Source organism: Chrysoperla carnea, chromosome 3, assembly GCF_905475395.1.
Source record: "Chrysoperla carnea chromosome 3, inChrCarn1.1, whole genome shotgun sequence".
NCBI lineage: Eukaryota > Metazoa > Arthropoda > Insecta > Neuroptera > Chrysopidae > Chrysoperla > Chrysoperla carnea.
In genome coordinates, this window is record NC_058339.1 from 51,693,552 (window position 1) to 51,719,722 (window position 26,171).

Genomic DNA, 26,171 nt, shown 5'->3' on the forward strand with positions numbered 1-26,171 from the left:
AAATTTTCAGTTTCAGATAGTTTTCACAGGTTTTTAGTATCTATAGCTGAATAACAGCGATTTAAAAAAAATAGGAACCGAATTTTACCATCCAATCGAATCAGCTTGTAATAAAAATTATGAAAGCCGTTATCGAGGAAATTTTCAGTCATCAAACTTTTAGTTCCACTCCCGCTGAAATCTTGAAGCTCATATATATGAAATTGATATGTTCTAGTGCTTTGAATTTGAATGTAATCTGATTACATTTACCTACCCAAAATCACATTTCTATGCCAGAAAAAGTATTTTTGAAGACAAGGGATCTAAAAACATATACTCATGGTCAAATTTTCATTTTAAAAAGATAACCTCTATATTACTAATATTTACAGAAATAAAATTGATTAATCGTCGATTATCTACAGGAAATAAGAAAAAACAGCTATGAATTCTTGTTAAATAAAAACTGAGAAATAATACTGATGTTTTATTTGTGACAAGGAGACGTTGAAGATTACGAATAATTTGTCGGAAATGAAAAGATACGTTCATATTATAATTTTACGGAAGTGAAAATACAATTTGAATTCAATTTGCATTTATTCTTTGAAAATATAAAATAGGCGGCGGTAGCATACAGTATTAAGACAATTTCCATCAATTTTATAATACATGAATATTCAAAATATACTAACTTACCTCTCTTGAGTCCCTAAGCAGTCAGTCAAAATAAACAATAAACAAAGAGGAATCATTTATGAATTTAATATAATAGAAGAAGATATTAAATAACCGTATGTATAATACGTGTAGCATGTATAAAGAAAGACAATAATGAATTTTTCATACCTCTTGTGAAAGTAATGAAACCACATCTTAAGTAAAATTTCATCAATTTGTTTATTGTATTATCTTTGTTAAATTCATACAAAAATATCGATTGTCGTTTTTACCCTTTACAGAGTGTATAATTTTTTATGTGTCCTCAACTTTAGAGATATTAGAATTTATTCTTGACATCAAAATATTACAAACAATTATCAACATGACATCGCATCGTTTAGATTCGTGTTTCGTACCATATTCGTTCGGTTTACAAACAAGTTATTGATGGGCAATATAGTTAACCTTTGAAATTTCTCAAATTGGTTCGTTCGTTTTTATTTAGAACGACTTCCTTCTTTTGAACTTTAATGATCTGTAAATTATTACAGCATATTTCTTAATGAATTCTCTCTGTAACTTTCACTTCTTGTAGTTGAGCTATGCAACAAAGCCGCCATAACCATCAGATTAATCATACTGTTTGTATTACCATAGGGACAATTAATGCCGTAGGAATCTTTCCTGTACGCTTGGTGAACTGGTTCACTATTTCAGTTTGTTTGCTTTTTTGAAAATTTGAAATAGACACATTAAGTTTTAAGAATTTTATTATGGGAAGAAAAAATGGGTAGGCTGCATTTTAAATTAACGAAGATATTACGAAATAGATATTGGGAGCTTTTAAATTAAAATAATTTAAAATATTACAGGTCGCTTATGTATAATAAATTAAGAAGGTCTAAGGAACTAAGACTGGAATAGTTGCTGAACTAATTCCTATAGTTTATCTGAAATAACGCTCTTGTATACTTGTTCGTTCGTGAGTATAAATGATAATATTTCGAAACATTGCATGTGGTGTACACTATAGAGAACATTTGTTTGAATAACTAATTACCAAAACAAAATACTCATAAATATATTTAAAAAAATCGTAAAATGCAAAAATATGAACTTCATAAGCCGTGAAAAAAATTCAAAAATTGATTGGATTTTGCTTTAAAAATAGCAGAAGTTTAGCTTCAATTAACAAAATAGTAATTATCCTCTAAAAATGTGGATTTTTATAATTTTTTGTGTTTTATTCAAATCAACGGTGATGGGTACCGAAATTAATGGTAAGACTTTTTGGTTTAGTGTCCCAGCTTATATTACTAATAATAAAGAGATATAAAACGTGTTATTGGAAAGGATAATTAATACTGCGTAAAAAATTGCTTAAGATTATAGAAAAAAATTACGCCTTCAAATTTAATAGATTATTGTATCTATATTAATACTTCATTGGCAATTCAAGAGCTCACAATTTCAAAAAGTATTTTGAACTAACCAAAATCTTTAGATATTTTGAAATTTATGGCAAACAGGTTTATGTAGTTAACAGGCGAACTAGATCTTCTTATGAACTTTTATTTAAAACTTATTACATTAGCGCCCTGTAAAATTTTAAAATATCACAATTTTATAATTGAAAGCTACCAATGTTAATATTGAAAAGAGCAAAAGAACTAAAATAACAAATTTACTAGAAAAGAACGAACTAATATAAGCGGTTTCAAGGGTGAACTATAATGCTTAAGACTCCTACCAAATTAAAGGTTACAAAAACTAAGAAAGTGAAAATTTTAGATTTGGAAAACTAAAAACCGCAGCAAAAAATTAAAATATTTTTATATGCTAAGAAATAGTTTAAGAAAATATTTTTTAAACCTTTTAGGGGAAGATCTTCATATAAATGAACCGTTAAATATAATAGATACGTCACAGGAAAATCTTGATCATTCCATATATCAAGATATCAAGACACATGAGGTAGGTCCATGGGAGTCAATCAACCAGAAATATTGGCACCATATTGAGCCAAACCAATTAAATTTACTTGAAACCATAGAAGAATCCGCGCCATACCATGAGTTATCGCGAAGTAAAAATATCAATCAAAATGTTATTAATTCGTATAAAACGCAAAGGAAACCTTCCAAATTTAAAGGTATTGCAATAACTGAAAAAAGATCGAAAAGACCAAGCTCCATTTTAACTGACTCGGTGAAAATATTGGCGAAGGAACCTGGGATAGCATCCAGAATAAAAGGCATATTACTAACGGAGTTTTACAATGACCTTAACTCAAAGAGTGTACAAAAATCATCGGATTCTCAAGAGAACTTCCAATTGGTGCATACGTCCCTTTTCCCACGACTTAGAACTAATAACCCTGACGAACAAATTTCATCTTCATCATCCAATTTTCAAGAATTGAAAAACACGAATTTTAATAAAAATAATCTGGACCATTCTTCAACATATACTCAAGGATTCGAAAATGATGATGAAATATATGATGCAAGATTAGGAAGAACGGGAGCACCCAAAACTTCTAGCTCTATTCTAACTGATTCACTGAAAGTTTTAGTATCTCAACCTAAAACATCTGCTAGAATAAAAAGTTTATTACTATCCGAATTTAGCAATGGATATAGATCTGAAAATCCTGCTCAGCCTAAATTACCAAATAGAAAGCCGGCAAAGAAATTCAAGCCCTTAACTATTGACCCATTTTCCTCAATACTTAAATCAAAATCAAATGATGAATTGATGGACCCTGTTCATATACCATTTTTTGAGTCACTTTTTTTGAGAAATCCACTAAAATTATTCGAAGTCGGTTACCAAGATCATCGTTTCCTTTCGAAACAACCAAAACCTACTTTTAAAGAAATGAAACCACAATTGACCTTTGCATCAAAAGCTCCACATGATAGATCAAATAAAGTACATTTTTATGATTCACAACTTGAAGAAAATTTACAGTTGGCCCCCTATGAACCTAAAAGCAAGCCGTGGAATGATGAAGGTAAAAATATACCCATTTAACTAATATCAAATAAATAAAGCCAAGGCTTTTTATCATATTTTTCAGATACACTTAATTACCATCCACAGTTAGATGAGGCATTACAGAGATCCGGATCACTACTTTTTGCACCAACTATGTCTCTAGGCCTACCATTATGGCATTATAATTCAGGTACAAGTTTCTCTGTTAAGCCAAAATCAAAACAATAAAGCCAAAAATTTTTGTATTTTTTTTAGATTAGATGTACATAACAAGTAAATTACGAATCTCAAGACAAACCATGGTATGATATAGGTAAACGCATGCTCCTTCAACCTAAATCAAGAAAACCAAGACTCTCCTATTTTCCAAGTCTACTTTATAACTGCACCATACGAAAATATGCAATATCTACATTCAGAGTCTGCTTTTCAAACAATTTCACCTTTAAACACGACCTCAGCATGAAAAATGGAATCTGATACAAGTACCACACCGATATTGGGTCATGTGAAAATCTGAATAGTTACTTGAAACTTATGTCCTTAGAAAACAATATATATCTACCCTTGCATATAATTAATTTCGTACCAATTATGATTGTTACTTCATTTTATCTACGTTAAAAAATAAAATCAAAAATCAAATTCCTTTTCTTATTATAAGATGTATTTTTGTTTACTTCAGATTTTTGTATTTGTATCACGAGAAACGTAATAGAGCTATAATATTGACACTAGCTGAATACAAATTTTGAACCTTTCATTTCAGTTTGGTGAGGATGTAGAAATGCGCAAAGCCTTAACAACTACGAAAATTATATTTTGATTTTAAAAGGAGGATGGGCGTGCTGAGAAATCTATATTTTTTAAAGGCTCTTGTTTGACGCCAATTAAACTTAAATACGAATTTCCAACCCTTTAGGTCAATAGTGAGGAAGTGCATAATTCCTTAAAAACTATATGAAACCCTATAGTGCTATATAAAAAAAGGGGCTGGTGGTACTGAAAATTTGACACAGCCAAAAGACACTCCCTGAACTCTAACTCAATTTATATAGAAACTTTCAACTTCTTATCTCAGAGTGGTGAGGTCAATAAATGTTTTAAAAAGCCAAAAATTAAGTTTCACCTTCTAACTGAAATAAATTTCCAACAGTCCTACATACCGAATTTCAGCTGATTTAAGCTACGTGGATGTGCTCAAATATGGTGGTACATAGTACTTTGGATATCTTATATTCTCAGAGCCCTTTAATCATGTACCAGGGTTTATGAAACGGATTTATAAAACAACTCTTCTATTATCCGTAGACCTTCAAATCAGTGCAAAGGTCATATACTTCCTTACTGAAACATAAAAGGAAAAATGATATGAATAACCTCATACAAATTTTCCTTTTCCACATCACATCAACATACAAGATACTTTTGTTCCTTCTATCGTGATCTATTATAGGTTTTTACAGAAATTAGACTTATTGACAATATTGTTAGAGTACATGGATTGTGCATGTTGATAGATGAAACATAATACTATGAAAACTACGTTATAAATTAAAATATTCCATGAAAAATATAACAATCATCAGAGTCGATTGTTTAGATATCTTATGTGTTAAACATTTTTGTATTGTACCATTTTTGTACCATAATCTATTCCGAAGAAGGTGGAAATCTCAAAGTTAGTATTATACGTTTATTTTATAATACATATTTCGTTTGTCACATCTCTATTACAAAAAATTGTCCCAAAGATAGCCAATAATCTTACCGAAATCGAAATCGATAGATTCGACCGAAATCGGTAGATTCGTTTCTGAGAGGTACTCATACATATAGGTAGACAGGTGCAGGATCAGTTTTACTAATAAGTTCTATCGCAAGTTTTTTATGATTTAAAATTAAAAAGAAAATAATATGACGAAAAAGAAGTTTTTGCTCCGGTGAGTAGGAAATGTCATATGTAATTATGAAGTATCTTACGTTAAAAATAATCGAACTCTGAAATATTAGTCAAAGCTGTTAGCCTAAAAAGAAAAATTGTTAAATTTCTGCCGAAAAGTGATTTCATGGTCAAGCAACCTTAAGTGTCTGAATCATGTCAAACAAAAATTGAGTGCATAAAACAAACAAAATATTAATTTTTGAAAAGTAAATAAGTATGCTTTTTGGTAAATTGATGATTAATGGTGCGTGTTAATTGACGAATTTTTGTATTTTCCTTGATAAATTGCCACATATGAACAGTTGGTCAGTTTCGATTGCTCGTTGCCATAGCTGAATAAATATTACACCAGAATAAAAATGATAATGTACTATCCAGCATGGATTGTATTAAGTTTGACTATTTTACAGTTATTATGTGGTGCGATTACAATGGTTAATATCGGTAAGAATATTATTTGTAATTCAATTATCAAAATGATATGATAACGTGATAATAACACTTATAAGTCTCACGAGATTAATGAAAAACTGATTTCGGAGAATCGAATCGAACTGTTTAATTTTACGGTGTTGCGGCCGTCAAGCCAATTTGGAGGGGTATTGTAACAAACACTGTGATACGAAAATTTTATATATTAGATGTAGAGGCTATGATTTACAAAGCTAAATAATATTTAAACCGGGAAATATTTGACGAATGTACAGAACACGTGAGCAAATTGGCGCGAGTGCTGGCGGGTTAATGTACTTCTGCGATTGCCCAACTCGTCCTATGAACTCATTATTATGAATAATGGTCTTCTTCACTTGTATCGTAAAAAAATTTTTTTATTATTCTTTCAAAGTTCGATTAAGCCGAAGTTTTGGTAAGAAAACACTAAAGGACAACATCATCCTTTGAAAAATTGCAGTTATTAATTTTAAATAACGTTACTTTAATGAGGCTGTAGTAAGTGTTCATTATCGCTGCAGCATGGACACTATAATTTATAGTAACATGCTATTAACACAAATATTTCAAAACTGTACAATTCAGATCCGAGTTCTAAAGAAGTTTCGAACAAACCTATCATATCAGGAAAAGATCATGAACTTGAAACCGAAAAAATTCGAATATTTAATCGACGAAGAATATATGAGCCATTTCATTCGAAAATTTCTGGAAGCAAAACATCACGGATCTACCAGGAATCGATACCGTATAACAATCGTCGTCGTATTTGGCGTCCTCCAAAAAACGTTCACTATATGCAAGGTCCTAAACCACCAAATTATTCTCAGGAGCTTAAAGAGGCCGTTGCAAAATTAAATCCAGACAACTGGAACTACGAACACCCAGGACAACCAAAACCAATACGAAAGAACCCTCCTACTCTTATGGCCGAATATTTTGGAACGTGGAAGTGGGGTTAAGATTGAAAAATGTCAAATATTAAGGGTTAAATACCGCTTTGATAAATAAAAACAAAACTTAAAACAACACAAGAAACTCGTCATCAAATTATTACCCAATTTCATGTTATAGACTTGAAAATAATGACACAAAACTATCGGCTAATGAATACGGCGAGTCATGATTAGTCGAATTATGTAATTATTAAAATAAACTGATGATCATAGCTCAGGGCTTCTGCACCGGGCGCTTAATTGAATTATCGGATAAATTACTGATTTCAAACTATATGCTATGCATGCGTCATTAAATTATTCGCATTTTGATCGAAGATTAAGCCGAAGCAAATAGAAAATGAATTAATGATTACGAATTTTTATTTAAATAAATGGTATTTCAATTAAATCACGATGAACAGCGCTGTCACCATCTCTTTTCTTTTATTTAATTACGTAATTGGTTCCAGTAAGCTCAGCAATTTCTAATAAATTTTGTGTCCGTTTTTCCAAGTCTCATTTAATTTTGAAAAATTTTCAGAAAATTATTTAAATTTATTCACATGTTCTGGTATGCTTGCCTTTAACCTTTGTATAGTGGAGATAGAGGATCGCTCTGAAGAATTTGGTTGTTGAGATCTGAGTGATTGAGAGATTTTTTTTACTATGGAAATAAATTTCAAAAGAAAAGTTGAAGTTTACCTGTTTTTGATTGAAAGTTATTTTTTAAAGAAATTTATCAGTAATATAATGTATTACAAACGTTTAATTTATCTCAAAATATTTAGATAAATTATTAGAATACAAAACTACTCTCAAAGTACGAAATAACATTTTTTTTTTAAAAAGCTTATCAGAGGTTTGAAGTTCATTAGAATTTTTAGAATTTATAGTGTAGAGATCACGTATAAAAAAGTATGCAGAGCTTAGTTTGAACAGATTCTGCAAAAAAAGGTAACTTTGAAATTAAACTGAGCTGGTTTGAATATTATATTCACATTTCAAAGTGTATTCGAGAAACTTAAGGGATTTTGAAAATTTTTTGTTGTTTAGAGAATTTTGGGTATGCTAGCATCACCTATACTTATTCGTTTAGAAGATTAAAAAATGATTCAATACGTATACTTTATTCTTTTTTTCGAAATTTCGAAGACTAAGAAAAAGGGGGTACAGCCATAAAAAGTGGTCATTCAGTTTACTATCTGCTTTTTTGATAACTAATAATGCAAATCTTTCTCTTACGTTTTTTTGAAGAATGAAGTAGAATTTGTCTAAGCATTTCGGACACCGTTGGTTGAATTTTATCTCAATATTGAAAAGTATAATCAATTTATCATCAAATGCATACCCTATTTGAATTTCCTTTAATTTCCTTGCAATAACTAAGATATGTTACATTTCTATGTTTTTGGTCTAACATTATTACGTCATACCGTTGTACATATGTCATCACGACGAGACATATACACTTCTCTATCTAGAAACGTACTTCTAGCATCTTTATCTTCTTATATTTACATTATTCTAACCGATTCTTCTATCTTCATTCTCCATACCTTCGCATTGTAGATGATATGACTGTATAATAAGTACCTTAGACTTCTGCTAGTTCTACATCTTCAACCCATATTTTCGGAGTATCTACTTCGGTGACATTTTTTATTGTTACCATACCAAGCAAGTCTACTCAAAAATCTATTTATCTACCTTGTTATACGTCAAATAAGAAGGATTCCTAACCAATAATTTTTGAAATAATTCTTTTTTAATGTAGATGGAAGTTAGACCAAGTGAAAAAAAAAAAAATGCAATTCTTTCAGTTATTGATGCGTGAAGTTGAAGTAGATCCATATCGTTGTGGCAGTAAGCATTGATAAACTTCTTCTTTTCCTCTTACCGGAGTAGGAATGTTTTTTGGAGAGATTATAACATTTGATGTGAATGCCGTCCAGATCCAAGTCTCGAACCATTTTTCGGGATAGGGAGTGATGACAAATGTACCCATTCAATTATCATTTTCGGTAAAGTATTTCTTTTTCCCAGACGCTATAAGTTAACATAAATATTATTATGATTTTATGAATCCTAGATCATAAAAATCATTCATCTTTTCAATTCATAATAACACCGGAAATATTCAAATGAATTTCTAATCTTTGTATATACCGTACAGGTAGCTTTTCACCGTATATGTTTCCATCTAGAATATTGTCTCTGAAGCCGTCTCCGTAACATTATTATAATCATGTACGTATCTGAACACATGAAACGACATTATTTTAGATGGCGGCAATTCTCAACCTACCACATATTATACATTTCCCTTACCTTATCATCGTTTTCTCCTCCTAATTCTAGATAATGTTATGATGATGTATTATTCTCGCATGTTATAAATGTGTACATAACCTCATACTCTCTACAGACATAACATATGATAACGAATTGAATTTAAAAAGTTTTATGCAAAGTTGTAGGTTTGCGTTGTTTGTTTTTTCACTGTTATTTGTTTTAAATAAACAAATGCATATTGCATTTTTCAATGATAAAAAATTTATCTTTACATTTGCTTATAAACAAACATATTTTAACAATGGCGACTTGCCAAACGTAATACTTTTTATTAGATTAATGTAGGTGTCTTGCTATGAACATAGTGTCAGGAAATCGTAAATTTTTGTAGTATCATTAAGGATATTATAATACAATTACCATCAAAAGTAGAAATCAACTAACCGTCTCTATCTCGAGATACATTAAAGTAAAGTTCGGATTATTAACACGGAGAGCATAAAAGTTACCATCGAAGGATCGTTAACACGGTGCGGTTGTAAGAGAAGTAACTAGAAGTTTGTATAAACAAGTAATAACTCGGTAAGAGCTGTATGTGTCCATAGTCATGTGGTACAGCAAAGACAAAAATTATACCTCATTTCACTGAAAGTTCAAACTTCGCGTATATAATCCAAAACTTTGATTTCTAGATGGACTACATTATCAAGCACTGTTCAACTAACTATTATGCATATAAATTTATCAGTTCTTTGATCTTTTATTTTTGTTAAACGTCGACATGTCAATCTTACTTATTATTATTAAAATTGAAATTGTTTGATTGAAATTATTTTCAATCTTTTTGGGTTCTACAGACCATTTTATTTGACCTTATACTTGGCTGAAGTAGGTATTTTAGGGAAACATAGAATTGTTTTTAGAAGTGCATAAAAACTTAACCCATTGTAGGCAACACACGTTATTTAAGCATAAAACTTGAAGTAGTTTAGTGAATAAGATAATTCGAAAACAATTTTGTGCACTTCAGTTAACACTGAAAAATTTTCTGCCTTTTTTATAGTGGAAGAAAGAAAAGAAGATATGCAGATGGCTTGCTTTGTTACTAGTGTTATAGACCAATGGAACCAATTAACGTAGGTAAAATACAATCATGTAATACTATTTTGGGCGATTTCGCTAGTTTTTTTCGTAGATGAAAATTGGTGATCCCACCAACTACTACCAACTACTCAGAATTTACAGGTAGGTAAATATTAGTACTTTCAGGGTATTATGGCTTTCTGCTGATATTAATTTATTACTGCTATATTTATTGCACTTACAGAGAGAGCAATTGTACTTACAAAGAAATTCTACTTACAGGGCAATTGGAATTTTGCCAGAAAAGTGGGTTGAACAACAGAAACGGACCCTACTCGGATCAATTTCTAGAATCTCTCTAGCTAATATTTCTTGACTACTCTGATAATCTATAATCACTTTTATCTAAAAATATTAAACCTCTATTCAGTGAAAATGAGTATAACAATTTGCCAACTAAATGCATAATATAGTTTTATTTAGTTTTTTTTGCTTTTTTCTCGTATCAAAGTTAAAATGATGTGTATAAGCCGTTTATGAGTATGGCGTAGTGCTCCTTAGAGAATTCTATCAAGTTGAATTGCGTATATAAACATCGTAATACACACGACGTCTTTACAATAACGAAGAAGAAGCAGTAAGAAAAAGTAAACTTATTTAGCCAGCCAGTTTATTTTCTATACACAAAACGTCTTATACGTATTGTCTGATAAAGAATATGATAAATTAAACATAACAAATATAAGAGAAAATATTCTGAGTAAATGTATTCTATTTCGACATGTTTTCTTCGGTTTTTTCCCGTATTTGTGTTGTGTGGGTAAATATTCCCAGTGGAGGTACAATTTCAATAACACTAATATTTTGTTAAATATTTATTTGAAAAAAAAAAAAAACATTAGTTGATATCAATTCATTGATCACAGTCATTTCAAGTTCACTTTACAGTTTTAAAAGAATCTCGTAATTTTCTTTAAAAGGAGAGAAGCTTTCTAATCGAGCATTGTGAAGTTATTTAACAAACTATAAAACCTGATCTCCTGATTTTCATTTCGTGCAATGGAACTGCACTTCTCTAGTACTGCCCTCATGTACAATGTATTTTTCTATTTGATATAATGGATGGAAAACTGAAATAGTATCAGCAATTCGATTCGAAATATGTGCTGTATTGTATAATGTGTAACCAATTTGACGAATTTAATTTGACCTTGAAATGAAATTATTGGACTATATCTTAAGATTGAGCTGAATCCGAAGCATTCTTTTGTATAACTGTTTTTCTGATTATTTTTCTTAGAATTTTTTTGTTTTTTGAATTGAATTTCAAATGAATGACCAACAAGAGGAGTTTTGTAAGTACGCAGGACCCCGCAATATTAAATAAGAAAATGGCTTTCTCGAAAAATTTTTCTAATCCCTCCTAAAATGATCATTGTATCATTCAGATCGAAAGCTTACATGGCTACAAAATTATTATTATTATTAACAAGTAGTTTTCGAGCTACGGGCGATCAAAGTTCCTAATATATTATAGTTTTAGTAGTATATGACTAGGAGATTGGCTTTTTGTGAAACTTTCTCAAAACGCCCCCAAAATATTCTTCAAATCGTTTTGTTCAAAAACTCTCATGGCTACAAAACTTTCTAACATCCAGTATTTAAGCTACAAGCGATCAAAGCTACACATATATTTGTAGTACCTTTATGACCAGAAAAATGGCTTTCTGTAAAACTTTTTCAAACTGCCTACAAAATATTATTCGGTTCGCTGTGATCAAAAGCTCTCTCGGCCACAAAATTTTTTAACGGATAGTTTTCCAGCTTTGGACTATATATTTTTGATCAGCTTTCATCTAAACCCGTATTGTATGTGTAGCTTCGATCGACCCGTAGCTTGATAACTACTCCTAAAAAATTTTTGTGGTCATGTAAGCTTCTGATCAGAATGATCCAAAGAAGATATTCGAGTGGGTTAGAAAAACTATCACAGAAAGCCATTTTTCTTATCCAATTTTACGGCGGTCCTTCGGAATATATTCTAGCCAATAAAATGAATTGAAGTCAATCTTAATTGTTGAAAATTTTTCGTATATGAAACCTAGAAGAAGTTGTAAAAGAGTCAGAAAATATAAACTTTAATCAGAATATCAATTTATTTCGACGAAAATCAGAAATTCAATTAAAGGTTGTTTTCCTTTTTGTGTGTATTATTATTCAACATAGAATAGAGTTTGGTAAGTGAATGAATGAGTAAGTATATAGGTAGGTATAGTTGAGTCATATTTAAATTAACAATTTGTTTAACAATTTTCGAATGGAATAGGTTTTTAAGAGTCAATTATTAAGGTATAAAATATATACCTTGTGTGTTGGGTTCCTCTTTAGAATGGTACTATAACTATATGGTTTGTTGTTTATTTCTATGTAATACTTTTATAGATATATTATGGGTATTCTTATTTGTTTGAACAACAATATAATGACATGACCTTTCCTCTGTAATCGACAATAAAACCTGTGTAACGATGTACATATAAGGGTTGTTTTACACAACATAACATATATGATTGTGTACAGAATGGTGTTAAATAACGTACCGTGAATCACTCAGGTTATTAATATAAGGCTAAAGCTTTGGTTCAAAAACAAATTTATAATGGAAGAGCAGGCCAAAAAAAAATTTGTTGAATTTACTAAAGCTGATCATTTCAGGTTTGGTTATAGTAGTTGTGTACACACACATACTGCGGCCAGATATATGCTATCGATACGGTTATGTTTTAAATGGTACTAAAACGAATTTACTTAAGCTGAAAATTGTTATACAGATTTTATATTGCATATAAATAACGGTTATGATTGTCAGTCAGTTAGGTGTTAGAACAGCGCTGGTCAATCCACCCTTTTTTCTATTTATAATAGCTTGAAAGATGGTTTCATGACATAATTAAATAAGTTATGGAGAATGTAAAGTACTTTTTAGAAGCATATTAAATTCAAAATATTGATCGCAATTTTTGCTTAAAACAGTGCTCATGAATCGAATCGAATGGATATATTTCTTATACATTTACACGATTTAAATTTGTTTAATGTTTATGTTTATAAAACCTATTAATTTTATAAAATATATAGAATGAATCGAAAGAAAAATCGAAAGTTTATTCAAAAGTTTATTATAGTTATTTAAAGTACTCCATTTATGGGAATTACACTGCCAATAATTCTAGAACGTAATACATCCATTGTCGAAAAACATTGTTATAAAACTTCGTAAAAACATAAACATGTTATAATTAGGCTTTGTAAAAACATAAAGCAAACAAGTTTTAGAATCCATTCCAGGAATTTTTTTATTTTGATCATGTTCATACTTTCCTGCAAATATATGTTTCGTATTTAATTACTTCACTTTCTTAACTGGTCAAGTTACATATTTGATTTTCCTGATTATAAAATATACAAGGAAAAAGACATCGTAAAAAATATATTTTATACAAAGTCCTTATAATATATTTAAGATACTCAAGGATCACAGAAACATAAACTCATTGCAAGCTTTATTTTTTTATGTGTATATGTACACCTTGTGAAGAAGTGTTTATAATAGGATCACGTATAACCCTCTTAGACAGACACGGTGGTACTATACTCACCAGGAGTTCGCCCTTAAAACTGTATACCCCAACGTTCAAGTATCTCTTATGTATTTATATATCTATCACCATCAACATATCCATCTATCCTTAAAGAGCTGATGTTAGATACGATGTGTATCAGAAACAGTGTTCTTAAATGCGTTTTTATTTTCGAATTCATGACAGTAGACTCGTGGTAATCTGGCACTTCATGTAATCCAACATAACCTAATTACCAGTCCAAGCCGATTCTTATATATTCACTTAATGAAATATAGATTTAATTTAAAGGTCTTAAATTCAGATTTAGGCACAATGTCCTAAATATATAAAAATTGCTTTTCTTTATAGTGTAAATCAGAAAATTAAATATGGACTTCCCTAACATGAGAGAATAAATCCCAATACAGCAACAAAGAACTCCTGTTCGATACTAATTGTCTTGCATTAACGCGTCAATACGAACACATATAATTAAAAAGTGATAAAACTCACATACATAAATAATGTGGAGCTTGCTAAACACAATCGTAAAATAGTCATTCAATTAGTAACGGCTAACAAATCACCAGAGAATCATTACAATGGGCTAATTCTTGATTATCACACAATTATATTTACTCGAAATGAGGTTTATATATTAACAAACGGTTTAGGTTACAAATACTAAAGTTCTTATTGATTTTATCTATAGGTAATAGTTTAATTTGTCTAGAATGTTTCGTTACCGCATACTTTCCTTCAGAGAGTAATGTACTCTGAATAGTCTTTCTGAGACATTTTGTAGGCCTGAGAAACTACCACACATTTTTTATAATATCAGCAACGTATTTTTTTTTTTTGCATCGTGTAGAATTGTGAAAGGCTTTTTTTATGAACTTTAAATGTAAAAAAGAGAATATATCCAAACCAGTTATTTGTTCGATCTAATAGATTATAGAAACCTTAACGAGCGTGAAAATAAAAGTTAACGCATTAAACGACACTGCTTATGTTGATGATGGTATTATATTAAAAGCATATTTTAATTGGTCTCATTTATAAATAAAATGAATGCAGACGAATCTTAAATTTCATTAAAAGAAAAACATCGGTGAAATGTGTATATAAAAATGATTGAAGCAGCCATATATTTAATACAAATCAAAATTATTAATTATGAGTGATACGACTTCAAAAAAATATGATCATATTTCGGGCATTATACATACACCTGCCGAAAAAAGTATGAATGCCGAAATGGAGCTGAAAATAATGTCTAGCTTGAGAGTAATTTCATATAGAATAAGTTAAATTACATTCAATCGTTTTACAAGCAACTAGGTGAGATTTTTTGCATTACGGGTTTCTCATGCCTTTCATCTTTCCAACTTGTATGGACTGGAAAAAGATGAAAAGATGAGACAATTATTATCTGGAGAGTTCAAATAGGTGTGAAGATTGTGTGAGAGTCCACTCGTTTGCCATATTTGGTGCGATTATTATTATTAAAGCGTTAAAAGAGACTATATAATAGCCCATGTTTTATCTTATATTATATAATGTACCAGTTTGATCTTGAGTGGTTAAATACTGTAAGCATTTATTCACGTCTTTCAAAAGACCAAGAAAAAAATAACTTAATAATAATAATATAATATTGAAAGAAATTGAGTCCTGTATGAGTCACTTGGCCCCTAATTATAAAACAATAACAATTTTCACAATTATCTGACTCATTATTAAATATAATTATGATATATTGAGAAATTTTTATCAATCAAACAAGCAAAGTAAAAATTTCACAATTTTTTTTAATGAAAAACAAAAATGTTTTCATGATTAAAAATAATTTCATCATATATTCTGAAAACAACATTTTAGGGTCTTATATAAACAGAACATTGTGTAAAAATTTCTTACTACTAGTTTAAAGTTCTAGCTAAAAAACTGTAAGTAGTAAGAAAAAAATCATGAAGTTTTTGTGTATTGGATTATTTGTGATTTCGACCTTTTTAAATTGGTCGAAAGTTGATGGAAATGTAACAAAATTAATAGAAGATGTTACCGATACATCAGGTGCGTCAAGTTAAATGAAATAAATGATTTTTATATTACACTTTTATTATGAATAGAACGCGGTTCTATCAGTATATTTTGCCATTCCTAAATACTCTAATAGAAATTATTGTGTTACCTAATTGTACTTCTATGGAATTAGAATTCTATGAAAATTATATGGATTTTAGTCAATTTTAAGCTTGACGTATTTCCAAATTTGCTGCTTGCAAAAATTAGCTCACAATGCCTTAAGTATGGTCTGCACTTCATGACGTTATTTTAGAACATTTGCGTTTGAAGTTGACAACTGTACACTTACTGGTACGTTAGAATAGTCGACTAAATTGCGTTGCTGTTTAGAAAATTATTGCTTACATTCTATTGTAATTGGTGAAATTTTAATTTTAGAGACAACACAGCCTGTTACAAGCTCATCTGCTAAACTTGCGAAAAAAACGCGAAAAGGTAAGATATATGAAAGAGATATATGAAAGAGAGTGATACTTGTTCCAGTCATTTTGCTCAAATTATGTCTCACAAGGCTTTTTTCCATTGAATTTTAAGGAAGGTATCTTCCCCGAAGGGTGTTTTGCCCCAAATATGCATATTTTTGTATCTCAAAACCATGATATAAAACCATATTTTACAGCAAAAGTCAATCAACAGACCATAAAAAAGTATTTTCTTCGTACCTGTAAGCATGTGAAATAAAATGAAAAAAAATTTTTAATCTAGATTTCCTCCTGAGCGAATTCTGATACGAAAAAAGGTCTCTTATTCAGTAAACTGACTTGAAAGAGGAGTCACCCCCCCTCCCCGATTTGATGGATCGTTTTATATATATCTAACTCTTCTCTAAGCCTCTAAAAAAAAAAATAAATTTCAAATTTGTGAGGGGCCGAGAGTTATATATATTTTTTTAAATTTTTTGTATTAAATTTGATTCAAATAAATTACTGGATGTGTACTATAATAATTACTAATTCTTGTTATAATTGTTGATGAGTTGTTGATTGTTAATGTGTTGATCTTACGTCAAAGTATACTGCAGATAATTTCAAGTAGAAATTACAAAAGTTTATTTTCTCGATTTCATAGAGTTGGATAATATGCACCCAGAAGTACACAAGAAACGCTCCAACGTCGATTTGCAAGCAAGAAGGTCAGACAAGACAAACAATCTTGATAGAGATAATGAAAAAGCATCTATGACAGACGAGCATGGAGAAGGTGAAAATAATAGAAGGTCGTTTGGAGGCGAGTAACTATTATAATAACCGAATCTTTAAATTTCCAATTTTAAGACATCTTCCGTAATTATATTGCAAATAATTTATAATATAAAAAGACCCTTACTTTTGAAAAAAGAATTTACTAAGCCTTCAGAACTAGTTAATGCTCTGAATTTTATACTTTTGACCTATTATTTTGTAATCATACCGCAGAGAATGTCTAGGACATATAAAAGGTGCAATTGGATCAAATCGTTTGCGTTTCACAGACTGACTGTTTGTACTTCGTAATAAAAGTGGAATGCGAATGTGCTCATTTTTTGAGTTTGATATTTTATATCCGCCTTTTATTCGTTTGGCAGAAAACAGGAAAAGAATATCTTACAGTCTTATAATAGTAAATTGGGATACAAGTGGGATAAGAATTATTGCAAAAAATTTTAACTAGTACGTTAAAAAACTATACTATAGTCACTTATTCATAAACTATTTAGCCATAGAAACTGAGTGTGGAATTGCAAAATTTTCGTATAACTGCATGTTAAAAAAGTCTGAACTACTCTGAGAAAAAGAAGGCATATGATATTTTCAGTAAAAATTTTTGGCTAAAAAGCTGTTCAGTTTTTAGTAGCTACGGAATACGTACGATTTGTTTCAACTGAACATTATTTGAAAATAATGTAGCTTTTCTTCTTGATTCAGAAAATCCGGATGGGAAAGAATTCGAGACATTGAGAAATATATTTGGATTAACTGATCAAAGAGAGACTTTGGCGGACAACGATAAATTATTAAACGATCCTGAACATCCTCAAAACGTACATATCGATTTGCGAGAACGAAGCGTGTTTCCCAATTCCGTTTATTCAGTTTATCCAAATTCCAATAGTCAAATGATTAACAAACTATACCGATATAATTCATACTTTAATTCCAAAGATGGAAACGACGATTCATTTCATGATGACCCTCACAATAGTTATGAAGCACCAAATGAATTCCGCAGTTCCTCTTACTTAGATTATTTAAATTCCAAAAGTCCGTTAGATAACACTGGATATCGGGGATCTATTTCCAGCTATGGAAACGAAGAATCATTTAATGATGATCCATATAATAGTTATGAAGTACGAAACTATTTTCGGAATTATTTTCCATATTCGGCTGCTTTAAATTCAGAAAATATCTTGGCGGATAAACTTTTTGAAAGATATATTCCCTATCTCAATCTCATTATTCGAAATTACGACTCATATAACTCACGAAAAAGAAGAGAATATCCAAACTTGGGCACCGAAAATGAAAGGTCGTCAAATTAAACAAATAAGATTGATATATGAGTAGTCTTTAGCCCCATTCCTAAATACATAACTAACTGAAAATTATTAAAACAATGGCCGCTCTGTCTGCATTTATTATAACAACAAAATCATTTTATAGAGAAAAAAGTCCTTCAAGTCAAGAATTACTAGTAAAAATCAGTGCTTTTAGAGGAAACAGGGACAGTAAACTTATTGCTCAAACATAATTTTTGTTTTCCTTAAAAGAGGTATTGAAACTTCGTTCTGACACGCTCAAATGAAATCAAGTCCTGGTTATAATAACTATCAATAGAAAAGTACCTAATCCTAATTTGTATATTAAATAATGTGTGTTTTTAAAAAAAACTGTATTATTTTGAAATATGTTAATACTTATTATTAATAATTAATGAATAAAATTATTATAGTTAAAGACACCAAAAATGTTCAAAATTTAAATCTTTATTTGGAGGAAATAAATGCATTATGATGTATATTAGTTTTATATTTTATTTAAATTATCTCTTATTTTATGTTGAGCTTATACAGTTTACCTTAAATAAATATTTATTTTTAAAGAGGGTATTAGGGTAAACCAAAACAAGACTTTTGATACAAATGGAGTTACTGGCTTCAAAAACTATTTACCTTGAATTTCTTGGATCAGCTACTCTTATGATAAACTTCTCTGCTTCTTCATTTTTTTAATCTCTATTAATTTGCTCGGTTGCTTCCAAGAGTTTGCTCGGAAACTTGTAAGTACCGAAAATCACTGATACTTACATTGTCCCGCAAGTGTCTCCCCCCCCCACAAATTAACGAGAGGCTGACTTTATTCAATTTCTAACAAAAAGCATCCGATGGCTTTAAAAAAGATTATCCACAACAAGCGGTTAACTACAGATTGCGCATGGTAAAGGAAGGTTAGTCAAATTTGAATTAATCATTCAAATTATGTCCTTCATAATGAATTTTTTGGAAAAGTAATACACGTCTTCAAACGATGTCGAAACGAATTCGTGAAATGATAAGCAATAATTTATCAATTTTTTCGGTGTTTAAATTTTAATTGGTTATTTTTTTATTTTTTAGTTTACAATCAACGTAATGCGAGACACAGAAATTCAGGTATGTATGGGTATATTATCTTAAGAATTAATTTATGATTTATGATATCAAATTTTTGCTATCATAACTAATATATAACTAATAACATTATAACTAATATATACAAAATAAGGCCCCAGTCAGACAAGTAGGTATAATTATGTCAACAAAATTATACAACTTATCTCCTGAAATTTCGTTTTCTAAAACAGGCCATTAATTGGATAATTGACAGTTTTGATTATTTTGCGTAGAATGCGTTATCGATCCAATTAAATCTTAATAATATTCTCGAATAGAAATTTAAATATAACATATTTTTGGCCTCTAGCTGATATTGGACTTTTGCCGAGTGATTTGAACGATTACGATTATTTTACCGGACTTGACAATGAGGCAAATGAATTAGGCAAAAATACAGGTATGTATGATAATTTAACAGCATAACATAATTAATCATATGCTACACTAATTTTACATAAATGCCCTTTTTGTACTTAGATAATCATAAATATAACCAAAATCCGAGCAATAGTGAATTATACGATAGTATTTTGCAAGATATATCATTACCAATTAATGCTGACTCAGGCAGAAGTGCAGGTATGTTTAGCGATAGTAGTGTGTAGTTTAACTGCATCAAACATTTTGGCAAAAATTTCCTTATGATTGAAATAATTCGACCAGACAATTCAACGTGTAATTTTCTGACTAAAGCTAAGAATAAACTTTTGCACATATAAAGTTTGTCAGTTTGTCAAGTCCAGCTAATATTCCATTATTTGGTTTTTGAGCACTCTCAAATTGTATATATTTTAACACATTATTTCAAAGTTTTTAGTTTTCATTTCTATCGGTAGTCCCCATGACTGCCTATCTTTTTTCTATATTTGACCACCATTTCTGAATTTAACAAAAATTTAATTTGATTTAACAAAATCTTACACATGCACATGAAAAAATATAGCAAGTTTCTTTCGACAATTTTTCATTTTTTATTAGTTCTTAGATTCCTAAAGTTCTCAGGCATATGAATGTATCACTAGTTTTCGAGTTGTATATTTAGCACAAATACTTTCAGAAAAAAAAAATTATATATGATGCATAACTTAAACTTTTATTTTCTAGTTAATGGACTGGGATTAGACTCTGGATTTGAGCCATCGGCATATATTGTAGAACAGGGATTAAATAATGAAAGCCCAGGCAAAAGTGCAGGTATTTTAGGTTTATTCGTTATCCTTTACATTACATTACATTTGGAAAAAACATGAAGCGGACCTAATCATACATATCATAAATTTTTTATTTTTTATCTAGATGGACTTTACGGAAATGCCAGAGTTAATGGTTTCTTAGAGAGTATGATTAACGAATTAGAAGCAGAGGATAATGAGAACTTACGAAATGCAGGTATGTAAACAGGGTATTAAAAACTATTATTATTTTTTTTAATTTATCAATTCGAAGTTTATGAAATTTAGGATTATGACATTATTTTGACATTTAAAAATGTCACAGTAGCTGCGAATCGAATGAATAAGTACCGTTTTCGTTATTCTAAAATGAAACTCAGATGTCTGATTTTTTTTTTTTAAAGTAACAAGTTATTTTTAGTTATAATAATTAATTGAATAAACGTTTGATGTTAAGAGAATCTTGGACAACATAATTATCGAATAAAAGACGAAGGATTAGGCAGTTTAGAAGAAGCCAGACCGTTTTTCAAAAGCATTATACACACAAAATCTTCTCCCAACAATATGTATGCATCCAGTAAAATAAAACCTAGCCAAGCCGACAAATTAATTGAGCTTCTAGCCGGCAAAAGAAACCCTCACAAAGAAAATCATGGGCTTTCCAGCTTAGCAAGACATCCCTTATTTTCTGGTTTTGTACATAATAATTCTTTGAAAAAGCATCCAATGGTCGCAAATATCGACATACAGATTGTCGAAAAACATTATCCTCATCAACACTTATCATATCCAAGTGAAGCTTTTAATACCTTTTTACCAGATGTATATCGCGAAGAAGGATACGCAAGAGCTCCGCCAATTAATACATTATATAATATGGGTTCCAAACCAGATTATCTGAACGAATTTTTGGGACGTTTACCATTAGGAAAAGGATTTACGAGACCGGCAAAAGTTGAAATCCCATATTTAGGAATTCAAAATATTGAGAAAGCATTTGGAAGACCTCATCCATTAGACGAAGCATTTTTAAGGCCTTCAGCTGGAATGGGATATAATCTGGATATTAATAAAATTAACCCTTATAATATTTACGGTTTTGGAAAATCATTTGGTAGATCTCCACATATTGGAAAAGGATTTTTAAGCTCTCCTTTTGACAACCCACTTGACGATAGATTTTATGATATGAGGTACAATCCAATTAATACATTTGGACGTGGTTCAGTCAGTTATAGTCCGGATAATTTGATTTATTCATCTCCGTATTTAAATAGATTAAGAAAATCAAATGAATCAAGCTTAAGAAATTCTGAAGCTTTTGATATTGACTTAGATGACGATCTTATCGATAAAAAATAATATTAAAAGCAAGTAAAATTATAATTAAAACTTTAATGTTTCTCAAAAATTATTTGGAGAGAGAGAAAAATAAATAAAATCATAATGATTGTTACAAATGACTTTTATTTACCTCACGAAATTATTCTTTTTTAGCTCATTTAGAAAACAATAAATTTTCAGAGGTAGGTATCACACAAATACAATATTTTATCAAATAAAACATTATTTTCACGAGTAAGGCGTTATTGAATATTTCTTTATTTTGATAGTTTTACAGAAACTCTGGCCTATTAACAAACTGTATATTAATGTTATTTCCTCACTTAAACTTGCTGTACATGAACAAAAGACTCATTAGATTGAACAATAATTCTTGCAGGGTAATTTAAAATTCCAAAACCGTTTAGTAAAAGCAACAAACAAATAGGCTTTAAACTACTAGATGATTGTTGATATAAATAAATAAATAAAAAAGAAATAAATCCATCGTGAGCTGTTTCAATTCGAAAATATCTTTTAAACTTTCGAAACTTCAAGAAGCTAAAGGGTATGATGAGAAACCACATCTGATTTTCACTGCTACGTAAATACGGATCAGATACTCTTCAAGCAGATACGTTTTTAATTATTAGAAGACTGAACCCGTCAGGATTTTGAATCCAAGATACTGCTAAGAGGTAGATAGTATATAGTAAAAAAGAATTAATTTCTTCTGTTTTCTCAAATCTTATGCAAGATTAGATGAAATAAAGGCCAAGCTTACAGGAGATCCTAAACTTTGTTAGAGACGGTGAGTGATTACTGCAAAAATGACAAAATTGAGGACAAAAAATATTTATTTTATAAATGCATTACTTTTTTCTTCCTATAAAATGAATGGTTTCTCGAAATATTCAATCTTTATTACGATTGTTTCAAAGGGTTAACTTAACAGAAAATAAAAGTGTATAATTTAAAAAATTATAGGTTTTAAAACAATGTTCGTAATTGGAAAATAATAATTAGAAAAACAAATTTCAAAATAGGATAACAAAATTCCATAAATTTTAAAATATTATATCTTTTGAAACTATTAAAAACAAATTTTCGATTGCGTATGGCATTAGCTTTACGTTGTTAAGTCAATTAGGTATAGGTATCTGATTGGAGTGATAATATCATGAAATATTTGTACATTATTGCATTTACAATTTTAACAATCTCAAAATGGGTATTGGCTTCCAGAATAAGCAGAACAGGTGGGTATAAGCAATATCATTAACTTTAAAAAAATATATTAAAAATGTGTTGTTTTTACCGTTAAAAACATGCAAATTTTGTTTTTGAATATCTTTTTATGAAACTATAAAAAAAAATAGAGAGTCTATTTCTAAGGACGGATATGATTCTAGTAGTAAGTAAATAATAGTCAAAGGACTATTTGCCAAATTTTAGGATTGAAAACTAAAAAATATAAAAATTTTCAGGACCATTACTTGAAGCAATATTAGCAAATCCAAGGCTGTATTTGGACGAGCGCAATGAAAAACATAGTACGTATACAATGCACTACTTCCATTCTTTAATTTGAAACTAAAAATCCAAAACAGGCTGTACCAAAGTAAAACTATCGTGAAAAATCAGAACTATTAAAAGAAATTTCTATATCAATTTCTATATCAAGAATAAAAAATAATTTTAACACTTAAATATTCAAAATAATAACGCTTTAATATTTATAATAATATACGAGATAATTTCGTTTTCCAGTTTTTGCATCAGATGGTAAAGAGCTGATACATCTTGGTGTACCTAGCAAATATTACTTTGGAACCCCTGGTATACTACCTTACAAATACAGCAAAATAAATGTATTTGATACAGTTAAAGAACCAGGGGTAATTCCATATAATTTGGCACCACTATTGGCAAAAACCTAATAAGCGTTAGTCAATATTAAAAATAAGTATATGAAAAAAAATGCTTTTATTTAAATCGTTTTCTTGCAAATATTTGATTCATGGATTAAATTTGATAAATTTTATTTTATGACTCAATAAAGGTCTAATTCAGTAAGCGGGGAAGAATGGATCGGAAACACGAACTCCCACTATGCTCAAACTTAAACTAAATTCATTAAAATTTGTTTGCTCAAAGTGATTTGTTAAAATAATTAAAAAAAAATGATGTTTTGTTTTTCACCAGTTGCTTGTAACATTTTCCAATCATCTTTTCAACAAAAGTCCAGTACCTTCAACCAATTCCTTACAAAATATCAAGTCGGAAAGGCTTAATCATTTTTTTACAAGCACGTAATATTTGTAAAGATTCTTTTTTTTTTTTAAATATGCAGATAAAACAATTATCAGAAAACACGAATATCGATTCAGTCAATTTGCTTTAGCTACTGCCTAGTTTAAAGACATTTTTTTAAATACCTAACAAAACTTAACCTTGTTTATTTTGATTATGACATATATAATATTTATATTTCTCTGACATTTAAAAAAAAGTCAACACTATTTTGATAGAGTACCAAGTAATCATTTCTTTTATACTCAAACATTATATCAGAATATATTCCTGTTGTAGAAGTGAATACTTTTCATAAAAATATCTTACATACAAAATAGTATTCCCCTTTTCCATCCTAATCGCATGCAATAGATGATTTGTATTGTCTGGGTTTTGAGAGTACACATTCTTTAACCCGATAAGTATGATACGTTTCACGGTGTCTTTCTATATTCTGATAAATAAATTGGGTGGCTTGCTTTTGATTTTTGTTCTCTAGAAATCTTAAAGCATCACTTTTTGTATCATTTAGATTACAGAAAACAAGTATCTAGGACATACGACCAAGAATAAGCTAATAACAAATTCCCAATTATTATTTTTCTCTAAAGCATAAGTGTTTTTCTGTCAACATTCATCGTCGGCTATTTTCAGGGTTAGACAGAGAAGCTTATGGTTTTGAACAAAAAGTAAAAAAAAACCTTCAATTTTTCAAAATCTATTTACTAATTAAAATTGATTTTGCTTTTATTCAAATAGTCTTAAGTGTGTTTTAAAGTCAATATTATTAATTAATTAAATTGTTTTGGAAATATGTAGATTTATTTAGTTATCATGAGACAATACATGCTCTAGTATTTCGCTTAAAACGCTGCCAAAACGTTTTATCAAAATAATATTAAAGTAATGAACAAGAAGACGTTCAAATCCCTCTGCAAATTTTGCCAAGTATTGAAGAAAAACTTAAGACTCATCTGCAAAAGTATCTATTCCTAAGCGAACATCATATACATATAGATAGTCTAAATGGCCGAGCGATCTAAGGTGTTAGTCTTTGACCGTTTGACTACTTAGACTTAGATTGTGGGTTTGGCTGTGGAATTTATCACATTGTCGTCGCTTGGATAAGAACGAAGTAACCGCTTCCACCCACATCATGAATGTAATTGTAAATATAAATGTAATTTAATAAATAAAGATTAACAAATAATGATTTGGGTGGCCTCTGTGATAAGGCGTATGTCAGAAAAACGAAGTTTAAACCCCATTATTATTATTATTATTAATTAGAGCTAAAACTTATAGGGAATGAAACTGCCTTTACTTAATATGGTAGTTGCTAAATGTCGAACTTGCCATATTGCCCATTAAAATGGGAAACTAGACTTGATTCCATATCAAAATTTGAAAGTGAAATTAAAATTGATAAAAAATTACGAAGACGTTATAAGCATTCCAAGATTGTTACCCATCTCCTCTTTGTTTAATTAGGAATTATAATCGTTCATATGTTGCATACTGCTGAAAATTTTCCAAAACCGACTTCACTTTTCTGACCATCCAGTGAGAATTCTTCACCTGAAGTGATAAAAAATTTAGTAAGCATACTTATTAACCAAATTTACTTAAAAACATAATACAATTTATTTAAACGTTATTAATTTTCTTAAAGGTCTT

The 26,171-nt window shown here is 29.6% G+C and overlaps 5 protein-coding genes across 8 annotated transcripts in view; 4 read left to right on the plus strand and 1 right to left on the minus strand.

Moving 5' to 3' along the window:
- Positions 1-26,171, minus strand: part of LOC123296704 (mucin-17) — a 657,840-nt gene that overhangs the window by 169,014 nt on the left and 462,655 nt on the right. The gene's annotated exons all lie outside the window — the stretch shown is intronic.
- Positions 1,882-4,169, plus strand: LOC123296705. The gene is made up of 4 exons (XM_044878303.1): positions 1,882-1,925; positions 2,525-3,661; positions 3,728-3,835; positions 3,901-4,169. The coding sequence occupies exons 1-4, from the start codon at positions 1,907-1,909 to the stop codon at positions 3,903-3,905; spliced, it is 1,269 nt and encodes a 422-aa protein (XP_044734238.1). The 5' UTR covers positions 1,882-1,906; the 3' UTR covers positions 3,906-4,169.
- On the plus strand, positions 5,900-7,067 carry LOC123296708. Its single transcript, XM_044878306.1, has 2 exons — positions 5,900-6,034; positions 6,629-7,067. Exons 1-2 carry the CDS (start codon positions 5,950-5,952, stop codon positions 7,003-7,005), a joined length of 462 nt encoding a protein of 153 aa, XP_044734241.1. The 5' UTR covers positions 5,900-5,949; the 3' UTR covers positions 7,006-7,067.
- On the plus strand, positions 15,918-18,905 carry LOC123296707. Its single transcript, XM_044878305.1, has 4 exons — positions 15,918-16,055; positions 16,446-16,502; positions 17,136-17,294; positions 17,972-18,905. The coding sequence occupies exons 1-4, from the start codon at positions 15,950-15,952 to the stop codon at positions 18,586-18,588; spliced, it is 939 nt and encodes a 312-aa protein (XP_044734240.1). The 5' UTR covers positions 15,918-15,949; the 3' UTR covers positions 18,589-18,905.
- On the plus strand, positions 23,320-24,304 carry LOC123296709. The gene is made up of 3 exons (XM_044878307.1): positions 23,320-23,458; positions 23,687-23,752; positions 23,970-24,304. Exons 1-3 carry the CDS (start codon positions 23,380-23,382, stop codon positions 24,137-24,139), a joined length of 315 nt encoding a protein of 104 aa, XP_044734242.1. The 5' UTR covers positions 23,320-23,379; the 3' UTR covers positions 24,140-24,304.